Source organism: Capra hircus, chromosome 2, assembly GCF_001704415.2.
Source record: "Capra hircus breed San Clemente chromosome 2, ASM170441v1, whole genome shotgun sequence".
NCBI lineage: Eukaryota > Metazoa > Chordata > Mammalia > Artiodactyla > Bovidae > Capra > Capra hircus.
In genome coordinates this window covers 11,601,446-11,624,226 of record NC_030809.1, presented here as the reverse complement: position 1 = coordinate 11,624,226, position 22,781 = coordinate 11,601,446, and the positions used below count along the sequence as shown (strand labels likewise).

Genomic DNA, 22,781 nt, shown 5'->3' with positions numbered 1-22,781 from the left:
TGGAGCAAAAGGAAAAACTGGAGAGCAAATGAGCCATGCGAGGGTTTCCCAGTTGTTCTTGGGGTGCCCCTTATCCGGAGATTCTGATTCAGTGGATCAGAGCTGGGATTTGAGAATCCATAAGATTAATATACCAGGTGAATCAAGCAAGTTTGGACAACACAGGGCTAACCCAGGCCCACGGGAGTTTTAACCATTTTCTGCCCTGGAGTGGGTGGTGGGGTCAAGAGGTCACCAGGACTGTCCACTTGCAGTTAATGAGAGTTAACCTGTATCCTGTGCGAATTCCTTCTGGCTCCTCTCTCCTAACAAAACCCTCATCCCTGGGGCACACAATGGTAGCTCAAAAATGTTGCTGCCTGACCTACTTTGGGGAGATGATCTGAGCAAAAGACTCCCTGTCTAGCCTGGGTGACATGAACATCTCTCTGGCTTTGTGCTTAGACTGAAGAACCTGGAGCTGGCTGCTGTGGGCGGATCAGACGTCCATGTGAAGATGCTGGCGGCCCCTATCAATCCATCTGACATAAATATGATCCAAGGTAACCTTGGTTTCTGTGGCTTATGCTAATTGGCTTTTTTGCTTAGCCGCCACCTCGTCTTCATTCCTCCCCAGGTGTGGGTGTGAAATTCCTGTGATTAGCGGCAGCTGTTCTCCAGATGAGGCTGTCTGCGCACTGTGTGAGCCCTCTCTGGCCTCCCCTCCCTGGAATGTGAGGCTTTTCTAGAGTTAGGAAGATTGCAGTGGGGGAGCAAACCCACCATTGTGAAGTGCCGGCAGTATGCTGGGCTCAATCGCTACATTATCTAATCTCATAATAACCCGTGAACGCGAGGAGTACATCCCCCTTTACAGATGAAGAGGCTCAGGCTCAGAGAGGTTGGTCAGTCACACAGCTGGTCAGATCTGGCTGAGGTCCGTCTGACTCCGAAGCCCATGCCCTCACCACCCAAGCTTCATGGATGACCCTCTGTGCTCTTCTCCCTTAGGAAACTACGGCCTCCTTCCCCAGCTGCCTGCTGTTGGAGGGAACGAAGGTGTTGGACAGGTCGTAGCCGTGGGCAGCAGTGTGACTGGGGTGAAGCCAGGAGACTGGGTGATCCCAGCGAATCCTGGTTTGGGTGAGTTTCTGCTGGTGTCTCCAGCATGTGTTGTTTCAGATCCTATTTCACAGACATGGTACACATTTCCTCCTTGTCTCAGTGTAAGAAAGCAGCACGGGACTTATTACTAGGTCCATACACCCACCTCCAAGGGGGATGGAAGCTGGACCAGGAGAGCAGCATCTCTGTTTCTTTTGCTCAGGAGACAGTGCATCAGCGCTCAGCACTGTGCACCCATGTTGACTGGAGCTCTTACATCCCTAGGAAACGTAGGGTGCAACGGGGAATCAAGGCAGCCCCTGCCCTCCGGGAGGTTAAAATCTCACTGATGAAGTCTCCAAATCAACAGCCTCCACAAAGGGAGTGCTGTGGGTTCACAGAAAGCAGAGGGCACCTCTGGCAACTGTGTGTGAGAGAAAGACAGTCTCGAGGGCTTCAGGAGGAGGCTTCATTGGCAGGGACCTCTGATGGATGTATTTTGGTAGGTGGAGATGAGCCCTAAATGGTGGCATTTGGAGAACACAAATGGAGCAAAGACACAAAGGTGACTTTTGGAAATGGAGGAAAACTCGGTGTAGCCTCAGCAGAGGATGTGCCCGTGGGAAGGGACTGCAGGAAAAAGTGAGGGGGGAGGTCAGAAAGTGGGTGGGGCCGCCTGGAAGGCCCTGCATAAGCCACCCTGCAGGTGAGGAGTTTCTTTGATACGGCGTGAGGAGTCTTTGGTGAGATGTGTTTTTTAGCACTTGATGGGTTTTGAGGAACAAATATCACACAGATGGATCCTGGCAGCAGCCACGAGAGGGAAGCAGGGCTGACGTTCACCCCATTGGACGTATGAGGAGCTGAAGCCTAAGAAGAAGCCCTTGTCCAAACTTAAACAGCAGACTGCAAAGAGAGCCCCCTAGACTCTGGTCACCTCTGCTTTTCCCACTTCACTCCAGCGTGAGGACTCTTGAGGTTATAACTTGCAAAGAGTCAACTCAAGCTTGGTTTGCCAGAAAAGCAGTTAATTGGTTTGTGGAACAGGGAGGTACAAGAGATGGAAGGCTTCAGGCACAGCTGGATCTAGAAACCCCAGGGCTGTGAGAGCTTTTGCTCTTGTTCTCATTAGCCCTCCGATGGGATCTGTCCCCACAGCAATGTAGAAATAGCAACAGATATCGACCGCTCCTTTTGTACCAGGCACTGTTATAAGCACTTTACCTATATGTACTCATATGCCCACGGCGTGAGGTAGGTATTGTTATTATTCCCATCTTGCAGATGGGACAGCAGTAAACGTAAAGGATTAAGCAACTTGCCCAAGGTCACCCGGCCATTAATTGGTGGAGCTAAGAGTCACACCCACTCTGATACCTACCTTTAATGGACAGTCACTGGCAGCTTGAGGTTTGCATCATCCTGAGAGCAATCAGAAGAGCATGTCCTCCACAATGTGGCCAGTACCACCGTGTCCATCCCCTAGAAGGGCTCTGACCAGCCCTGCCTGGGTCTTTGCCCATCCACAAACCTATCACCAGGGGATGGGGCTTGGGCCACTCATAGTTGCCCCGGCTGAGTCTCTTGCCAACATCTGTGGTGTAGGGAGGGGGGCCTTCTGGCAGTTGACAATCCCAGAGGTTAGGAGGGAGCTGTTCTAGAAAGAAGAATGTACCGGGCAGGAAAAAAGTAGTATCAGGAGTCTACAAAGCTCTTTCCTTCTGTGAGATCAGGGATGCTTCCAAGAATGGCCCCACCCTCTCCTATACCCCTCTTCCCCACTCCACCACCCCGCACAGTGAAAGCATAGCCAGGTGAGCAGATTGAGAGCTGCCAAGATTCACAGGCTACGAGAGGTGCTTCGGGCCACACACACCCACTGTGCGGAGTGAAGGGCCCCCGACGGGTCAGACACAGTCTCTGCCCTCCACACGCCCTTGGCTGGAGTAGGAAGATGGGACTTACTACAGTGCAGCATAATGAGTGCTGTCGTCCCAGGAGGAACACAAGGGCAAGAGCTCCCTGTCTTGGGGAGCGTCAGGGAGGGCTTCCCAGAGAAGTGAGGCTTGACCTGGGTCTGGAACAGGGGTCCCCAGCCCCGCCCCACCCCACCCCCAGGGGGCCATGGACCCGGTCCCGGTCTGAGGCTGTTAGGAACCAGCAGGAGCTTCATCTGCCGCTTTCCCACCACTCGTATTACCACCTGATCCTTCACCCCACCCCACCACTGCTGCAAAAAAAATTATCTCCCACAAAACCAAAAGGGTTGGAGACTGCTGGTCTACAAGACAGGGGAAACAGAGCCAGGGGCAAAGGTGTGGCGATGGGAGAAGGCAGAGCAGGCCACTCAGTGTGGCTGGGTCATGGTGGGGGCGGGGGTGGGGCATGCAGAGAAGCAAGATCAGGCTGGAGAGGTCGACTGGCCCTGGTCATGGAGAGCCCACATCCAGTCGGTGTGTGGAGGTGGGGGGCGCTGATGAAGGGTGAAGATGAGGAACAGTTTGATCAGATTTGTACCTTACAGAGAACACTCTGAAAGGGCAGAGAGTGGGGGGGCAGGAAGCCAGTGAGGAGGTGGCCGAGCAATCCAAGCTTCAGATAATAAGGGTCTGAACAAACGGTGCTGTGGCATTGGAGAGACCGGTGGACAGAGAAGCTGGAGTAAGAGGGCTTGGTGATTAGATGGGAGAGAAGAAAGGACGTGGGCCAGGTGTGTGTGGGCAATTGCACGTGTGTGGTGCTGGCATAGCCAGAGCTGGGATTTATCCCCCAGAGAAAGGGTGACTCTTTAAATCAGGTGCCAGTCGGGGAGGATGAGGGTTCTGTCATTGTCAGGATGATAATTAACTCGATTTATTCAGTAAACATCTTGTGAGCATCCGTGGAGTGTGGGGCTCTAGCATGTAGCACTGAACAGACACAGTCTTTGTTCTGGAGACTGAGAAGCCTGCAGTTGAGTAAAGTGGCCGTCATTAACCAGAGAAGTCCTCAGCTGGCCAGATCTTGGTCATTTCTCATGCTCTGAGCTGCTCAGCTGTTGCTGTGCCTCTGGTCATCCTTTTCCCCAGACCCAGGGGAGGCAGGGCCAGAGAATGTGCGAACTGACATGCCCATTGGAAATACTCAGACCCCGCTGAGGCACCTCGGGGCCTAGCAAGCACTGGCCTGGGAGTCAGAGGCAGGCTCTCCTTCCACCACCACCGCCCCATGACCTTGTTTAAATCACAGTGACCTTGAGCCTCAGTTTCGCCATCTCTGAAACAGCTGATTATTGTTGCCTTGTCTGCCTCAACTGAGGGAATACACACATACTATGGCCTTTGCAAACACTAGATTTCCATATGCATTAGATGGGAGGTTGGCAAACTTTTTTCTTAAAGGGCCAATGAGTATATATTTTAGACTTTGCAGCCCATTCCACTTCTGCTCAACTCTGCTGTTGTAAATAGCCATAAACAATACATTAAAAAGTGGGCTGTGTTCCAGTGAAACTTTATTTACAAAAAGAGGTGGCGAGCCAGGTTTGGCCCATGATCCATAGTTTAGTGACCCCTGCATTAGAAGATGGAGACAGTTTAGGCTTGGGTGCACGAGAGTGGGGACTGGGAGCCCTCGGAACTCAGGCTTGGGAAATGCCGATCAGAAAAGGAGCCCATGGGGGGCTCCACAGCTGCTGTGTACCAGGCACGGTGATAGTCTGTGCAGCCTTCACTCTGTGACGGGAGTGTTTTCCTCCGCATTTCATGGGTCAGGAAAACTGCAGCTCAAAAAGGGTGACGTGATCAAAGTCACAACCAGCGAGCAGCAGAGCTGGGGGTTTTAAGCAGCCTCTCTCCAACTCGAAAGCCCAAGGGTTTCTACTTTCCCCTGAAAGCCCTGGAGGCTGATGTGGAAGCTGCCCCATCCCACCCAGGTTCTCTTAAGAAGAGGATTAGCGACTGCCAAGCCCCAGAAATCCATGTCAAGGGCTGGATTTCCATTGTCCTGCCATTAAGAGGAATTAGAAAACACCTTTGATTTCGTGCACAGAGAGCCATTCGCTAAGTGTTTGGCACAGAGTAGAGTACAGTCAATGTTGACTAAGGTGGAAGGGGGTGATGATTATAAAGATGACGCTGAAATCTGAAAACTAGGCTGCCCAAAGCCCAGAGAAAGGCAAGACAGCTTCTGGACTTCAAAGCACCCCTTCAGTTTTTCAGTCTTATTTTCTCAGCCAGCAGTCTTCTCTGGGATTGACACAGCTTTTAGTAAAGAATGTTCCTGCCTCCTGACCCCATTTCCTGGCCCCTAAAGCCCACCTTGTTTCTCCCCTCTTGCAGCACACCTAACAGCCTGCCCCCTGCTCCCCACCCTGGACCACAATAGAGCCAGGGCCGTGGGTCATGAGCGCACAGTCAAGAACTTTGGAAAGATAGGCTGAGGAACCCTGAGACACCACGCCAGCAAGGCTCCATGTCGTTTAAGGTGACCCAGCAAGTCCTCCACAAGCCAGGGCTTGAATCTGCCTATGTCTGACTCTGGTTTATGTGGGTCCCTGCCTGCAGGGGTGAGGACCTGTCACCCTTCACCCAGTGCTTCTCACATCCTGTTGATTCTATCTTCAAAACATAACTCGAATCCGTCTACTTTTCTTCATCCCTGCTACCAAAGTCTAGGCAGCCAGCACCTTACTTCTGGGCCCCTCCAGTAGCCCCCTGATTAGCCTTCCTATTTCTACTCTGCCCTTTCCCCACATCTTTTCCACATAGCAACAGAGTGATTTTTTTTTTAATTGAAGTATAGCTGATCTGGGGCTTCCCAAGTGTCTCAGTGATTAAAAATCTACCTTCCAATGCCGGAGGTGCAGGAGACCCAGTTTCACTCCCTGGGTCGGGAAGATCCCCTGGAGGAGGAAATGGCAACCCACTCCAGGATTCTTGCCTGGGAAAATTCCATGGACAGAGGAGCCTGGTGGGCTGCAATCCATGGGGTGGCAAAGAGTCAGACACGACTGGGCACACAACACATGCTTGATTCACAGCGTTGTGCCAATCTCTGCTGTACAGCAAGTGACCCAGCTATACATATACAGACATTCTTTTTTTAATACTCTTTTCCGTCATGTCTTATCCTAGGATGTTGAGTGTAGTTCCCTGTCCTGTACGGTAGGACCTCGTCTATCCATTCTAGATAGAAGAGTCTGCATCTACCAACCCCAGACTCCCAGTCCATCCCACTCTCTGACGCCTCGTCCTTACAGCCGCCGCAGAGCTGTTCTCTATGTCTGTGCGCCTGTTTCTGTTTTGTAGATAGGTTCATTTGCGCCAGACTTTAGATTCCGCATGTAAGTGATATCCTGTGGTGTTTGTCCTTCTCTTTATGAGTTACGCTTCACTTATTGAAATAATCTCTAGCTGTGTCCACATTGCTGCTCATGGCATTGTTTCATTCTTTTTTCTGGCTGAGTGGGATTCCACTGTGCATGCGTGCCATGCCTTCTTTATCCATCCCTCTGTGGATGGACATTTAGGTTCTTTCCATGTCTCGCTGTTGTGAGCAGTGTTACTGGAAACAGAGGAGTGATGTATCTTTTGAATGATAGTTTTGTCTGGATATATTCCCAGGAGGAGGATTGATGGATCATGTGGCAGCGCTATTTTTAGTGTTCTGAGGCACCTGCATACTGCTTTCCATAGTGGCTGTACCAGCTTACATTCCCACCAGCAGTGTGGGAGCGTTCCTTTTTCTGCTCATGCTCTCCAGCGTTTGTTATTTGTCAACTTTAATGATGTCCATTCTGACCAGTGTGAGGTGGTACCTTATTGTAGTTTTGATTTGCATGTCTCTAGCAATTAGTGATGTTGAGCCGCTTTTCACGTACCTACTGGCCATCCGTACATCTGCAGCAACAAAGTGATCTTAAAGCGTAAATCCAGTCACCTCAGACTTACTTTCAAAATTAGAAGCTTCCTGTTCACTAAAATCCATTCCTCACGCCCTGACCCAGAGTACAACACGTCACATAGAGTAAAGTTAAGTATTGTTCCATGAAACTTTGGCTTCTGTTAGGTATGTGTGTGTGTGTATATACGTAAATGGACTAGTTAGAGTGTAACACGCAGTTACTGTGGGTCAAGATCTTGAAAGTGGTACTTTCCTGGTAGTTCTGATGGTAAAGTGTCTGCCTGCAATGCAGGAGACCTGGGTTCAATCCTTGGGCCGGGAAGATCCCCTAGAGAAGGAAATGGCAACCCACTCCGGTATTCTTGCCTGGAAAATTCCATGGATGGAAGAGCCTGGTGGGCTACAGTCCATGGGGTCACAAAGAGCTGGACACGACTGAGCAACTTCACTGGTTCGTGACGTCCAGCCAGCCAGGGCCACGTCAGCCGCATCTCCAGCCACTCTTCCCACCCCGGTTTCCCCGCCAGTGTGCATTTGTCCTGCTCCGCTCCTATCTCTGTCCTGCCTCAAGAGTCTGCGCTTCTTACTTCCCGGGAATGTTTGCGGACTGAGTGGCTGCATCTCTGGCCCTCACCTCTCAGCCTGTCCCCTCCTCAGAGAAGCTGTCCCTTGCTCCTCATGTCTGAAGTCATCTTCTCCCCCTGTTTCTGTCTCCCTGTATAACTTACAGCACTCACACTTGCTCATTCATGTCTCTCCTGTTCTGCTCCACTGGAGCGAGTGCCCCATGAACACCAGGAGCACATTGTTGTTCAAGGGCCTGGCTCACAGCTGGTGTAGGATGAGTATCTGCCCAGGGAGCCAGGTGACTCGCGGCAGGTCACAGCCTCGGTTCCTGCCCTCTTGAGTGAGCCATTTAAACTGGACATTTTATTATTCTTTTGTCTGGAACTGGAATGTGGGTTGGGGGTTCAGTTCAGTTCAGTTGCTCAGTCGTGTCTGACTCTTTGTGACCCCATGGACTGCAGCACACCAGGCTTCCCTGTCCATCACCAACTTGCAGAGTTTACTCAGACTCATGTCCATTGAGTTGGTGATGCCATCCAACCATCTCATCCTCTGTCATCCCCTTCTCCTCCCGCCTTCAATCTTTCCCAACATCAGGGTCTTTTCAAATGAGTCAGTTCTTCGCACCAGGTGGCCAAAGTATTGGAGTTTCAGCTTCAGCATCAGTCCTTCCAATGAATATTCAGGACTGATTTCCTTTAGGATTGACTCATTGGATCTCCTTGCAGTCCAAGGGACTCTCGAGTCTTTACCACAGTTCAAAAGCATCAACTTTTCAGCACTCAGCTTTCTATATAGTCCAACTCTCACATCCATACATGACTACTAGAAAAACCATAGCTTTGACTAGATGGACCTTTGTTGGCAAACTAATGTCTCTGCTTTTTAATACGCTATCTAGGTTGGTCACAACTTTTCTTCCAGGGAGCAAGTGTCTTTTAATTTCATGGCTGCAGTCACCATCCGCAGTGATTTTGGAGCCCAAAAAGATAAAGTCTGTCACTGTTTCCACTGTTTCCCCCTCTATTTGGCATGAAGTGATGGGACCAGATGCCATGATCTTAGTTTTCTGAGTTTTAAGGTTGGGGGTTAAGGGGCCTTTTTTCCCCAGTTTACAGGATTGTTTCATTTCCTGTATATCACGTAACCTGTGCAGCATCTCTTGGGGAACCACCCAAAGCTCTGCTTGCTGGTGTCATCTGCATATTAGAATAACCAGAACTCAGTCACTGTGCTCAGACTAGCAGACCGGCAAAGCCAGGGCCCACACCTAGGCCTTCGACTTCGACCTGCATGCTTTTTCCATAATACAATCCCGAGTCACCCTGCCTTAGGTGAGAATGAGGCCCGAGCGGGAACCTGGGGCTTTTGCCACTTCTCCTGCCCCGATAATGATGTGGCTCTCTCACCCTCAGAGCCCAGTGGTTTGAGATCCTCCACCTCCTGCTGTGTGACACCAGCTCAGTCTCCCGGTCACTCATGTGGGGTTAACAGTCTCCCTAACGTAATTATCACCAGGGCTCAAAGACATTCAGAAAGACCTCAAGGGTTTCTTTTTTTCGCTCCAAGGATTCCTGAAGCCCACTGTCCTTGGCGCCTGTCCACCAAGGAGGGGGAGCTGGGGTTGGGCGTGGAGGGGTCCTTCCTTACTCCCCTGGCCTCCCCCCAGGAACCTGGCGGACCGAGGCTGTGTTCGGCGAGGAAGAGCTCATCACAGTCCCAAGTGACATCCCTCTTCAGTGCGCCGCCACCCTAGGCGTCAACCCCTGCACAGCCTACCGGATGCTGGTGGACTTTGAGCGGCTGCAGCCAGGTAGGCGCCGCAGTGGGCCAGCAGGCCGGGCTCTCCCAACTGGGGTGTGACCCACGTCCCGACCCCCGAGGCCTGGGAACTTATGGGTGAGGGCCCGCGAGGAAGACGGCCCGACCTGGTGAGTGTGTCTTTTGTTGCTTTAGGTGGAAGGATGTCAGCTTGGGTCCTGGAAAACAGGTGGAAACCCCACGGAGGAGCACACCCTGGAAAACCGCTGAGGGGCCACATTCCCTCGAGCTCGGGGTGGAATTCTGCCACTCAGCAAAAATCGTGTGGCGCTGTGCTGAGCTCTGGGGCTGCAGAGCTCAGACAAGACAGACACAGTCCCCGTGTTTTCAGTAAAATGCTGAACTTAGCGTTAGTCTCACCACTCAGCACGGCCAGAGCACTTTCCCATCCACATACGTGCCCTCCCATGCATCACCCGTCAAATGCACTGGGCCGCCAGAGCGGCGAGCTGAGGGCCCCAGTCGGCCTCACCGACTGGCAGCTGACCTCCTGGATCAGCAGACCCTTCATCCGTGAAACAGGGAGGCAAGGTTCTGAGTGCTCACAGAGACATGCCGAGCAGCCCTCAGCCCAGGGCCTCGCCTACAGCACAGTACAGGGGCGCCCCTGGTACCATCTTCCCTCTTGATAAAGGAGGAACCTGAGGTCCAGAGAGGTAAATTATTCACCCGAGATCACTCAGCGAGGAAATGACAAAGCCAGGTGTTTTATTCAGGGATTCCCTGAAAGCAGAGCCTAAGAGAAGGACTGAGGGCAGATGGTTCCCTGGGGAGGTGACCCCAGGGAGCAAGAGTGAGGGACTGGGGCCAGGGACAAGGAAGGGGGAAAAGCCAGTGAAGGCTGGTTCCCGCCATGGGCTTCCAGGGCCCAGTCCTGCTGGGGAGCCTCCAGAGACCCTCACAGAATCCTCCTCAGAATTAACCTCCGAGTGACAGGAGGCTGGGCCAGTTACCCACCACCTCCCGTCCACCATGGTTGCAGGGTTACCCTGCACACCACACAGCCGGGAGCAGGCAGGGCCCTAGAGATCGCCCAGCCCATCTCTGTCGCGCTGACAAGGCGACTGAGGTGAGAGACGTGGGAGGGTGGTCAGCTGAAAGCCAGTGCCAGCTTCCTGCAGAGACAGATGCAGGCCCCCCAGCTGTGGCCAAGCAGCCTTGGGTCTCTCTAGTGGAGAAAGCCAGCAGGTGTGATCTGGGACCTTCGCTTGAATCCCAGTGCAGCAGAGGCTGTGGGCGCCTGCGTCCCCTCCCCCCAGGCCCCTCTGGTTAGGACTGTCACTGTCGGGGCCAGTCAGGCCATTCTGGCACCACCCAGGTCAAGTGCCAACACCGTGGCTCCTCTTTCCTGCCCCAGGGCTGGCATGAAACACGTGATCCTGACCCGTGGTAACACTGTCCTCCAGTATATAGACATGTATGAATATACAAGTAAGGGAAACCAGAGTTTCATGGAACAGTATTTACCCTCACCATGTGTGATACACTTAACCATTAAGAAAAAAAAAGTTCACAACCCACTAGGTTGGTTTCATAACCCCTGGATGGGTGACAGTCTGTAGGCTGACCCTAGCTAAGAATGATGAGCCTGCTTCTTCCAGAAAGTCCTCTGTCTCTAGCATGAGGTCCCTGCTGCCTCTCTAAACCTAGCTAGCACTTCAGGGGACTGGAGCCCCTCCCTAGACATGATGGCCCTGGACTCTAATGAGGAGCACCCCGGTGGTTGCTCCTGGGACCCTTCTTATGGAGAAGAAACAGGTTCAAAGAGGTCAGGGCTTGCCCCACCCCATTCAGTTCTAGTTACAGTCGGTAAAGAAGCTGGGGCTCAGACCCTGGTACATCTCATTCCAGAGCCCATGCTTTCCCAGCACAGCCCACACCTCCCTACTCAGCTCAAGTGCAAAGTTAGGCCTGGGCTTTGATCACAGACCCTGATTCAGGAGCTGCCAGTTTCTCCATTGCAGCTCTAATCCCATTCCGAGGCAATAGCGCATCTTCCCTCAGGAAGCCACAGGCTGTTGATAGAAAGGGACTGAGCTACAAGCTGTAAATCGAGGCTGACCATGAGCCTTAACAGAGTTGGCTGCAGAGTGCCGTGGGAGGGCACGGGGGAAGAATCTAGGAAGGCTTCACATAAGAAGCTACACAGGTTGCCATTTCCTGTGCTTTTAAGGTATACAGGATTTCAGAACAATGGGAGAGAGAGGAGACATTGCAAACCAAAGAAAGGACCTAAGCAGACTTGACCTAAGAGCTGGGAGGATGATGAAGGATACAAAATCACTGACACAGCAGGGGCTAAGTTGCATCCAGCGTGAACTCTGAGTTGCCAAATCCTGGCAGGCATCATGGGTGCTGTAGAGGCTTGGGGCACCCTGGGAGGAGAGAGCAACACTGCCAGGACTGAGAAGGCTCAGCAGCCAGGTCCTGGGTCCCTTCAGAGTCTAAGAACTCCACCTCTGACCCTCTAATATGATCCTAGGCTGAAAGCCCTTGACCTGTTACAGATCTCGACTTGAGTCTCTTCCGGCCCCACAGGGGATTCCATCATCCAGAATGCATCCAACAGTGGAGTGGGGCAAGCGGTCATCCAGATCGCGGCCGCCCTGGGCCTGAGGACCATCAACGTGCTCCGGGACAGGTGCGTGGGAAGGCCTGATCCCAGCCCACCACTTGGGCCTTTCCAGCCTGGCACCCGCAGGTGCCCATGTCTCCACCAGGTGGCGCCCTTGCATAAGCGGTCCTCCTTTCCTGCAGCTGCTGCTCGCTAAGGGCTGAGTCAGCCTCCAGCCCTGAAGTCCAGCGGTCTGGGGCTGTAGGATGGTTTAGTCACTACGTCGTGTCTGACTCTTGCGACCCCATGGACTGTAGCCCGCCAGGCTCCTCTGTCCATGAGATTCTCCAGGCAAGAATACTGGAGTGGGTTGCCATTTCCTTCTCCAGGGAATCTTCCCGACCCAGGAATCAAACCCGGGTCTCCTGCATTGCAGGCAGATTCTTTCCCAACTGAGCTATAAGGGAAGCCCCGGGGCTATAGGATGAGTGACTGAAATGTAAAGGGAGGGCAGGAAGGAGGTAGAGAAGGCCCTCATTCCCAACCTGAGTTTTTAAGATGCTTGACTTCTTATAAGCCCATGTTTTCGAAACCACAGTTCACACTTGGGAATGTTTAAAGCTGTATTTCTTTCTGTGAACTGACTAACCCAAGGCCCCTGTTTCCCTTGCATTTGTGTGATGCCTTGAAGTGCACTAAATACAGATGTAAAGGAGACGGGGCAGGTTTGTCATCAGAGAGAGGAAGCCACTTGCTCAGGAAGACACAGCAAATCAACGACAAACTTAAGTTTCCTGACTCTTTCTCTCTCCAGCGTATCATCCAGCCTCCTTAAGCCTCACTGTCCACATACGTGGCTGTGTCCATCAGGGAAGGCCAGCCTCATTGGGAGAACTGATACTCGCTCCAGTTCCCCATCCCCTCAGTTGTGCTAACAAGAATTGCTCTGTTTGCCTTGGTAAAGAGGCACAAAGCCACTCGTGGGCCAGGGTATGTTTGCACAACACTCTGAAGAGCCTCTTGAAAAGACAGGGGGAAAGGAAGAGGAGTTTGTCATTTAAATAGAAGAAATCAGGAAGGGAACCAACTCCTCCCTGGGCCAGATGGTTTCTAGCGTCCTTGGGACCAGTAGGAGCGGTAGCAACCACCAAGCACTCCCTCACACCAGTGAGAAAACTGAGGCCAGGAGATGCTGGAGTGTGCTGAGGCTGGGTGGCTGGGCCTGGCTTCCCACAAAGAGAAACTCAGGTTCTCACACCTGTGGCAGAGGGGTCCTGGGAGCCTCTGGTGGAGAAAGTGGGCAGATGTGACTGACTGGATTGTGTTTGGTTTCCAGACCTGACCTCCAGAAGCTGACCGACAGACTGAAGAATCTGGGGGCTGACCACGTTGTCACAGAAGAGGGACTGAGAAAGCCTGAGATGAAAAGCTTTTTTAAGGTACCGGTGAAAACGGACCAGGCTCATCCCGCTGAAGAAAGGCAGTCACTTGAGTTCAGAAAGCTGGGCACTGGCCACTGATCGTCTCCAAAATCCCCCCTCCATCTCCTTGTGGCTGGGTAAAGCCCATTCCCTCAGCCAGGGGACAGCACACAGTAAGTGCCCAGGGGCTGTGAGGGGACAGCATAGAGACAGACAAGGTCTAGGAAACCCCGCCTGATTTGTCGTTTTGAAGGTTTCTGATGGGCTCCATCAGCCCACACCGCCGACGTGAGTCTCAGAGCTGGGAGAGGGGCACAGGAGGGAAGAGAAAGGAATGAAGTCACGTTTATGAGGCACCTGCCGTATGTTTTTACCTGAAAATCCGCACAGAAGCTCTACAAAGTAGGTGCCATCTGTTTTATAGATGAGAAAATGAAGCTTGGAAAAGACAAAGGACTTTACCGAGACCACATAGTCAGAGGTAGTGAGGAGTTTACCCAGACCGCACAGTCAGACGTGGTGGGGTCGGGGCTGGCCTAAGCCTCTCTAGACTCAAAAGCCCCTCAGCCTGCCCGACACCTCACAGCGATCAGACACATCCCAGTCTCTTGCCACTGACTCCTGGCGGGGCAGGACACATACTCACCTGCATTTCTGAAGCAGTAGTTCAGCATGTCTGATACTGACCAACCTGTAAGTGCTGAGGAGAGGGGACATGAAGTCTGTCAGAACACAGCACAGATGCCCTCTGTCTGTTCTTTCCCAGAGTTTTGAACAAAATCCTCCCATGGACAGAGGAGCCTACCGGGCTACAGTCCATGCGGTCGCAAAGAGTCTGACACAACTGAGCGACTCAATAACAATACTGCTGATCCATGGGCTTCCCAGGTGGTGCCAGTGGTAAAGAACCCGCCTGCCCAGGCAGGAGACGTAAGAGACGCGGGTTCGATCCCTGAGTCGGGAAGATCCCCTGGAGGAGGGCATGGCAACCCACTCCAGTATTCTTGCCTGGAGGATCCCATGGACAGAGGAGCCTGCAAAGAGGTGACTGAGTATGCTTAAAACAGATAACAAGATTAAGCTGGTAAAGAAAAGGCCCTCCCCAGACTGAGTTTGAAAGCCTGAGGGTCCTACTTTTTCACTCCCTCCAGACACTGCCCTTGGGCCAGGGAAGTGCGGTTTGCAGCAAGCTTCACGCCACTCTCCCCTTCACCCCCTCCACACACACTACACCCCACAGAGGGGTAGCTCACTCACTGTAGATCTCGTTTCCCAGGACGTGCCCCAGCCACGGCTTGCTCTCAACTGTGTCGGCGGGAAAAGCTCCACAGAGCTGCTGCGGCATTTGGCGTAAGTCCCTCGGCCCCTCGGGTCCAGTGCGCCGGGGCCCTCCTGAGCTGTAGCCAGGAGGACCACCAAGTGACCAGGTGCCAGTGGCCAGTGCAAGCCAAGGCCAAGGCCAGGTCAGCACACCCCTGGGTAGGAAGACGGGACCCTTGTCCCATCCCAGTTATCTGGACCTGCCCTTTCTCAGCCTTCTTTACAGATGGCCCAGAGACCCGTCTGGCTTTGTTTTCCCGAGGACCCCAGTAGTAACTGCTGGGCCCTCTGTGAAAGGGGAGCAGTTAAGGGTTCATAACCTAGGGGCATCTGGAAAAGTCCTAGCATATTAGCTTTTAAAAACAGATTCTAATTTTAAAGGTAACATTATGCTATTATTACAAAACATCTTGAAAGCATGTAAAAACACAAAGGAAAAATTAAGCACAAAACTGACCTACCATCCCGCCACAAAGAAGGATAAGCATCATTGACAGTGTTGACAGTGTACGTCCTTTCATCCTTTTTTCCTTTCATATAAACTTCTCGAACGGAAGGGCGCCTTAAGGGACACCTCCCAACTAGAGCACCAATGTTTGTTAACTCCTGTTTGCTAGCACTCACTTTAGCCAGGGGTACCGAGATGACTGAGCCACCGAGGGAACCCTCTAGAACACACAGCCTGGATGGGAAGATGGGTCATGAGATCAGAGAGCTGTGGTAACAACCACAGAGCGTGAACCACGCAGCCGACTGTGCAGAGTGTGGCCCTCCCCTCCCACAAGCACCTGAGCACGGGGTGCCGCTCCCATCCCCATCCAGACCAGGCCTGGAGAGGGCAGGCAGCTTGCCTGTGTGGCTGTGAGCCTGAGCACACCTCTTCACATGACTCCAGGCAGCCTCCGAGGCCAACCGCCATCCCTGCGTGGCCCGTCGTAGGACAGAGTCTTGCTCAGGGGTCACAAGTGTAGGCTTTGGAGTCAGAAAGGTTGCTGCTCACTAGCTGAGGATCTATGTGATCTAGGCAATACATGAAAAATGACCCACGCCTCAGCCTCTTCATCAGTCAAATGGGGGGATATAAACCTTTTCTACCTCAGAAGGTGAGTATAAGGGGCTCTGAGGTCCGCACAGAGCGCTGTACAAGTGAGAGGTGGGTCCGCGCTTTCTCGACTGTGAAAGAGGCATCATCAAGGTCCTCCCTTGGGGTCACCCTGAGGATCATTGGCCAGCACATGTGAAATGCTCAGACCTGTGCCTGGCACATAGTAAACACCCAGTCAACAGTTGTTTCTGATTTTAAAAAAACAACTATTTTGTACTGGGGTATAGCTGATTAACAAACAATGTTGTGATGGTTTCAGGTAAAAAGCGGACTCAGCCATACGTGCATGCATGTACACGTATCCATTCTCCCCCAAACTCCCCTCCCACCCAGGCCGTAAGCGGTAGCCATTCTGATTAAACCCAGTGTAGTGCTAGTCCACAGAGGGAGGGCTCAGCGCTGCTCCCTGCCACAGGAGCTACTTTCCAGAGCCAGGTGGCAGATGAAGGACCTGAAGGCCAAGCTGGCCCCCAGCCTCAGGGACAGAGAGTTCCCCGCCCCTCTCAGCAGCTTCTGCCCTTCTGGAGTTTGCCGAGCCTCCGTGGTGTTGTCCCAGAGTGAACCTCGGCTCATCCTGCATCAGCAAACTCCTGCAAGAGCTGGGGGAGCAGGGAAGAGCACACAGGTTAAGTCAGACACGTGAAGACTTAGCTTAACACTTTTTAAATGACGCAAGCCCCTCTCTCCTGTATGACCACTGAGGGTGTCAGACAGCAGGTCCTGACACTCACCATCGTCCTCTGCACCGTCCACAACATCCCTTAGCATCCCGAGCTGCCTCCATCTCACTAGTCCTTTGACTGACAGCTCACTGGTCCTTTGAATGAGAGTGCCCAGAGAGAGAGGCAGCATGACCCACTGCCTGCTGCCCAGGGTCACCCAGGCACATAGTAAACACCCAGTACACAGTGTTTACACCCAGTAAACAGCCGGAGCAGAGCCCAGCTGGACTCGGGTCATGAGCTTTGCTTAGGGAGCACTCTTCCCTGCAGCTCTTCCTCAAAGCCTGGGCACGAGCTTCAATCAGTGGGCTCCCCACCCTGGTTAGACATCCAGGTCATCTGCAGGGGGTGTCTGCTTGCTTCTTTGTTTTCTGTTGTTTTTAATATAGATCCTTGCCCTGATCCACTGGGTCTGGGGCAGGCGTGGGAATCTATTTTTTTTTTTTAACCCTTCCCAGGAATTCTGGGGGCTTCCCAAGTGGCACTAGTGGTAAAGAACCTGCCCGCCAATGCAGGAGACACAAGAGAAGAGAGTTCGATCCGTAGGTCGGGAAGATCCCCTGGAGGAGAAGATGGCAACCCACTCCAGTATTCTTGCCTGGAAAATCCCATGGACAGAGGAGCCTGGTGGGCTATATAGTCTATAGAGTTGCAAAGAGCCAGACACGACCGAGCACGCACGCACGCACGCACGCACGCAGGGCTTCTGAGAACAAGGTTCAGGAACCAGGGTTGGAATAGATGGTGCTGTGACTCTGCCTGTACCTGTGACCACTCTGTTCTCTCTGCTCCTCAGGCCTGGAGGAACCATGGTGACCTATGGGGGAATGGCCAAGCAGCCTGTCATCGCCTCCGCGGTAAGCCGGGGTCTGAACACCACAGTCCTCTAGACTCGGGCAGTGCCCCGCCCCTGGGGGAGTCTATCCCTTAAGCCTGAAGTTCTTGCCCTCAGAGCACCTTAGTGTGTTTCCTTCCTATTTCCACAGAGCCAGCTTATTTTTAAGGATCTCAAACTTCGGGGCTTTTGGTTATCCCAGTGGAAGAAGGACCACAGTCCAGGTGAGTGGATGATAGCCCTGTTACCAGGGGTCACACGAGAGGGCAGCACCTACTCAGAAGTGACCAGCGACCCTGAGCCCAGAAGAGGTGATCAGACCCCCCACCCCAACCCCAAAACAGGATAAAGGATAACAGCCTCTAGAAACAGCTACAGTCAGCAAATAGTTGTAGGCTAAAGTGGGCTTGTCCTCAAGGTGACCACATTGAACAGGACAGCTCCTGCTGCCCTCGCGAGGAGCTGACAGTGGGGAAGACTGCCATGGAGGACAGCCCAGTAAAGAGAACAAACTCTGGCTCCAGCCTGACTGGGCTCAAATCCTGCTTCCACCATTGCTAGCTATAGGTTCTGCCGAGCCAGCTATGGGACATCAGGCAAGTTACTTAACCTCTCTTGGTTTCAGTGCCATAATTGTTGGGACATCCCTGGCAGTCCAGTGGCTAAGACTCCCCTGCAGGGGGTTGTCATTGTTCAGTCGCCAAGTCATTTCAGACTCTTTGCAACCCCATGGACTACAGCACACCAGGCTTCCCTGTCCCTCACCATCTCCCGGAGTTTGCCCAAGTTCATGTCCATTGAATTGGTGGTGCCATCCAACCATCTCATCCTCTGCCATCCACTTCTCCCAGCATCAGGTTTTTCTCCAGTGAGTCAGCTCTTCCCAGCAGGTGGCCAAAGTATTGGCGCTTCAGCATCAGTTCTTCGATGCATATTCAGGGTTGATTTCCTGTAGGATTGACTGGTTTGATCTCCTTGCTGTCCAAGGGACTCTCAAGAGTCTTCTCCAGCACAGAGGTCCAATCTTGGGAAACTAAGATCCCACATGGCCTCAAGTCTCAGTCAAAAACAAAATTTTTTTTAACAGTCGTAATTGTTTAAACTATTGTTAGCAATGTTTGACAGAGGTGGAAACTGAGGTTTAGAGTGGCTAAGTCGCTTGCCCCAAGTCACCCCCACCTAATGAGTGTGCAGCCAGGATGTGAACAGCCAGTCGCTCCGACTCAAGACCCTGAACCAGACACACTCTCCTTCGTCTCCCGGAGGACGGGTTCCCCAGAGTGTGACCACCATCCTCCCAGGCTGAGCCTGAGGAATGAAGTGGCGTTCTCCTAGTGAAAGAGATGGGAGTGGTCCTATGAACAGGGTGTTTCAAGCAGAGAAAACAGCATGTGCAAAAGGCTATCAGAGAGGGTGGGAAGCTGGTTGTGACCAGATTATGAGAGGCCTGATAATCCTCTTTAAGGAGCTCAGACTCTATCTTAAGGGGAAACGGGAAGCATGGACAGTGTTTCAAGCAGGAGATACAATTCAATTTGAATACTGAACGAACTGATGTCTATGAAAAAGCACTTCTTAGGCAAGGCCTTCACTTCTCATTTTCTTCTGCCATCCTGGGTCCCTAAGTGGGAGGCAAGCCCCTGGAGGGGACCCTGCTGGCCTCAACAGGAAAGGTCCTGAGGGAGTCTCGGGCTCTCAGGGAGGCTCTCTGCCCCCAGCAGAGCTCATCTGTCTGTGCTGGACACTGCCCACCCCCTCTTCCTCCTCTGGCTTCCCGCCCTCGCACCATTCAGGACTCCCAGCTATACCCAGTCAGGTTCTGTGGCTCTGAGCCTCTCAGCCACCACTCTTCTGCCTGTCAGCTCCTGGGGCCGCTGCCTCCACCCTATCCCCACCCCGGCTCTCACTGTCCTGAACCAGGCGGGAACCAGGCCGCCTCCACAGCCGCCACCCCCCTGCCAAGCCCTGACCTCTGGCTGTGGGGCAGGCCTCCCTGGAGCCCGGCCCCAGCTCCCGCCCACCTCCCACCTCCCCGGCCCTCCAATCTCCCACAGACCAGTTCAAGGAGCTGATCCTCACGCTCTGCGATCTCATCCGCCGAGGCCAACTCACGGCCCCCGCCTGCTCCGAGGTCCCGCTGCAGGACTACCTGTGTGCCCTAGAAGCGTCCACGCAGCCCTTCGTGTCTTCAAAGCAGATTCTCACCATGTGACGTGATAACCCCAGAGCCAAGCAGGAGGGGAGATGGATCAGCAGGACTGGTTCGGGCCCTCCCCCCACCCCCCAGTTGGGCCTCCACCGTCCACAGGCTGCACCTCTCCCCACTGTCCCTTCTGACTCAGAGAATTGGGGGGCCAGCCTCAAGGTATTGAATAAAGTCTGAACTTCCTAGGAGGAAAAAAAAACCACAAACCAACAGAAGTCCTCTCTGGAGAAGGACCATCCCCAGGCACTCACCATCTCCCAGCACGAAGAAGCCGCCCTCTGCCTGTGCCCCAGCAGCATGGCCCTGTAAAGCCATGCCTGGGCAGGACGGGCAGGGCACAAGAGCCAGTCAGACAGATCTCTGCCCTCCAGCCGTGCCAGCCCACTGAGGAGAACCTTCTAAAAAGGAAGGTTTGACTCATTCTCAGGTGGCCTGCAGTTCTGTCTGGGGCAGGGGGAAGGATCAGCTCCAAAGAAGAGCAAATGCCAGGCTGAGAAATCAAGGAGATGGGGTCTCTCTCAGTCGCTGGACCATGCCCGGGGCACTTCCATTCTAACTAGGGAGACAGGCACATCAGTGATTACACCTGAGGTCATTTTACTCCCAAGGGACACTGGATTGTCATAATTGAAGGGCTGCTGCTAGAGTCTTGTGAGTAGAGGCCAGCATTGCCGGCATCCTACAGAGCACAGCACAGTCTCCGTCAGCAAGGGCCCATCAGCCCAAGTGTCCACAGTGCCACCGTGGAGAAACCCCGCATCACACCACAGGTCCCACAGTGGTTGTCATAGTGATGCACGCGCTAAAGAAGACCCCGTGTGAGGTGCTGTGAGCACCTAACCAAGGTCCTGTCCTAGACCTTCATCAGGGGGAGCTTGAGAGTGGGCCCTGGGCAAGGCATTGCTTTATTCAGACAGTGAAGAACTTGACACGACGTGACTTTTTGGTGTTTTGCTTCGTGATCCACTCACCCAAAGCAAAGCACCAAGAGACTTGAGGGTGTCCCTTTCATCACCCGGCGCTCTGTCCCTGAGCTCTAGAGCTTCACTGGGGTGGACTTACTGAGAGCCCACTGCGTGCCTGAGGCCAGGGCTGCCTATGAGTGGCATGGGACTGGCCCACAAGTAGCTTTATCTACTCATGAGGCCACTTTACGGAGGTGTTCAGAGGGCCGTGGGGACACAGCAGCTCTGCCTGAGGGTTTAAGGAAGGCCCCCCACCCCAGAAGAAGTATGGTCACAGCCAGTCTCTAGGCCCAGCAGGAGGAGGTGTCCCAAGCAAAGCCAGCAGCACACAAGAGTCTGGAGGCCCAGGAGAGCCTGCCCGTTGCGGAACTGCCAAGGGGCGAGTATAGCTGCCACCTTGTATGTAGGGGTGTCGGAAGACTGAGTTGGGAGCCCTCCTTCACAGCAGGAAGGCTCAGGACTTGCCCTCAGGACACGGGGAGGAACTGGAGGGGTTAAAGCAGTGAAATGGTGGGGAAACTGGCTCTGAAAGCTACGGGACACTCTGGTTTAGTTGCGCTCCAGCACGTACATGGGCCCTGGCGTCATCCTCCCGTCTTCGGGAGCATAGTGTGTGTGTTCTGGAGAAAAGGACTCGGCTTCAGCCTGGGACTGCGAAAGGTCTGCAGGTGCCCTCTGGGTCAGATTTGCCACCTTGTACACCTGGGCTCAGAATCAGCCCCAGTTCACCCAAATCTCTCCTGTCCTTGAGGTTAGTGGGACAGATGATTTGTGCAGCTGGTCAGTGTGGGCAAGTGCAGAAAGTCTGAGAGGGAGGGGGAGGCCACCCAAGGCTACGGGAGTGAAGGTTAGGATGAGGTTCGTCAGGGGGACTCCACAAGCTTGGGCTTAGGGGCTCTGATGAGCCTAAAGCCATGGAGACGGATCTGGCCCCTAGTAGAGACTCGGGGGCAGACAGGAGGGAGGAAGGTTCATAACACCACAGCACAGTTAGAGACCTCGTGGGTGGGGGAAGGGTGTGCAGAGTCCCCTGAGAGTAGCACCTCTGGGGGTCTGGAGATGATTTGGGGCGGGGGGTGGAGGGGGCTACACCATGTGACATGTGGGATCTTGGTTCCCCAACCAGGGATCGAACCCATACTCCTTGCATTGGGAACATGGAGTCTTAACCACTGGACCACTAGGGAAGTCCCTGGAGTTGACATTTGCCCTGGGTTTAAAGGATATTTTCTCAGGCAGGGAAGGGAGACAAGCATTACAGACCAAGGGACAGGTTTAAGTTAAGGCAGAACATTTATGTCAGAATCTACTCCTTTACCCCCAATGCCATTCTACTTCTAAGAATTAAGACTGATGACTTTTAGGTGGGGACTGGGAGGCTGGAATAAACATTTTCCCCACCCCCTAGCAGCTGACAAGATCTGGTCCATGTGTCTGTTTCTTGAAGTGAAGTGAAGTCGCTCAGTCGTGTCCGACTCTTTGTGACCCCATGGACTGTAGCCTATCAGGCTCCTCCGTCCATGGGATTTTCTGTTTCTTAGGAACCTCTTTAAAGTAAAGCTGGCATCCATCCTGTACGTTTTCCTTCCCCTTCCACTTTCCCCCTCGCCAGGAAACAAACATGGAATTTGCATAGCCATCTTTGACCATGTTGAGAACAGAACAGCAACAAAATCAAAGGAGCCTGGGTCCCTGAGACCCAGAAGCCCTGACTGCCCACCTCAGGACTTGAGAAATAAGCTTCTGTGCTATTTAAGCCCCTAGTGTTTGGGCTTCCTCTGAACCTACTCCTAACTGATACATATGGTCTGATTTAATTTATATTGAAATCATGTCAGACCATCTGAAGCTGCAAATTTTCACAAAATCACAATCTGAGCAGTGGCAGTTTGTGATTACCAGCTAAGGAATTTGAACTTTACCTTGTGGGCAGTAGGGAACAAAAGATTCCTGAGCCAGATGATCAGAACTGAGCTTTAGAAAAATCCCTCTGGCAGCAAGTGGGGGGACAGTTTAGAGGCGCTAAAGAAAGATAAGCAGAAGCTCCCAGATAAGGACAGTCTCCCTAAGTTCTGAAGACCAATATAGGGATTACCAATGTTTAATGAGGCCATCAAAGGAAAGGAGCCTAAGACAAAACTGTCAGAAGAGAAGGGATCATCTCTTACTTAACAAGCACGGGGGGCGGGGGGGAAATCCAGTACAGGATATTGTTTTTAATTTTCAGGGCATGTGGAGCTGGGACAACTCTTCTAGCCCACCAAGTAAACAATATCCTTTTTAAATGGTGGAAGGAGGA

At 52.9% G+C, this 22,781-nt stretch overlaps 1 protein-coding gene across 6 annotated transcripts in view; it reads left to right on the top strand.

Moving 5' to 3' along the window:
• The window catches only part of MECR (mitochondrial trans-2-enoyl-CoA reductase), a 38,064-nt gene extending 16,167 nt beyond the window's left edge, over window positions 1–21,897 (top strand). For 5 of the 6 annotated variants that reach the window (XM_005676749.3, XM_013973781.2, XM_005676751.3 and 2 more), the window contains 9 exons: window positions 445–542; window positions 991–1,122; window positions 9,203–9,346; window positions 11,893–11,995; window positions 13,245–13,347; window positions 14,606–14,679; window positions 17,273–17,333; window positions 17,463–17,535; window positions 19,366–21,897. In XM_005676749.3, coding sequence (XP_005676806.2) covers window positions 445–542; window positions 991–1,122; window positions 9,203–9,346; window positions 11,893–11,995; window positions 13,245–13,347; window positions 14,606–14,679; window positions 17,273–17,333; window positions 17,463–17,535; window positions 19,366–19,523 — 946 coding nt within the window. In that variant the 3' untranslated portion in view covers window positions 19,524–21,897. Of the gene's footprint in view, window positions 1–444; window positions 543–990; window positions 1,123–9,202; window positions 9,347–9,489; window positions 11,996–13,244; window positions 13,348–14,605; window positions 14,680–17,272; window positions 17,334–17,462; window positions 17,536–19,365 lie in introns of those variants that run through there. The other variant, XM_018057207.1, reaches the window with a different exon arrangement.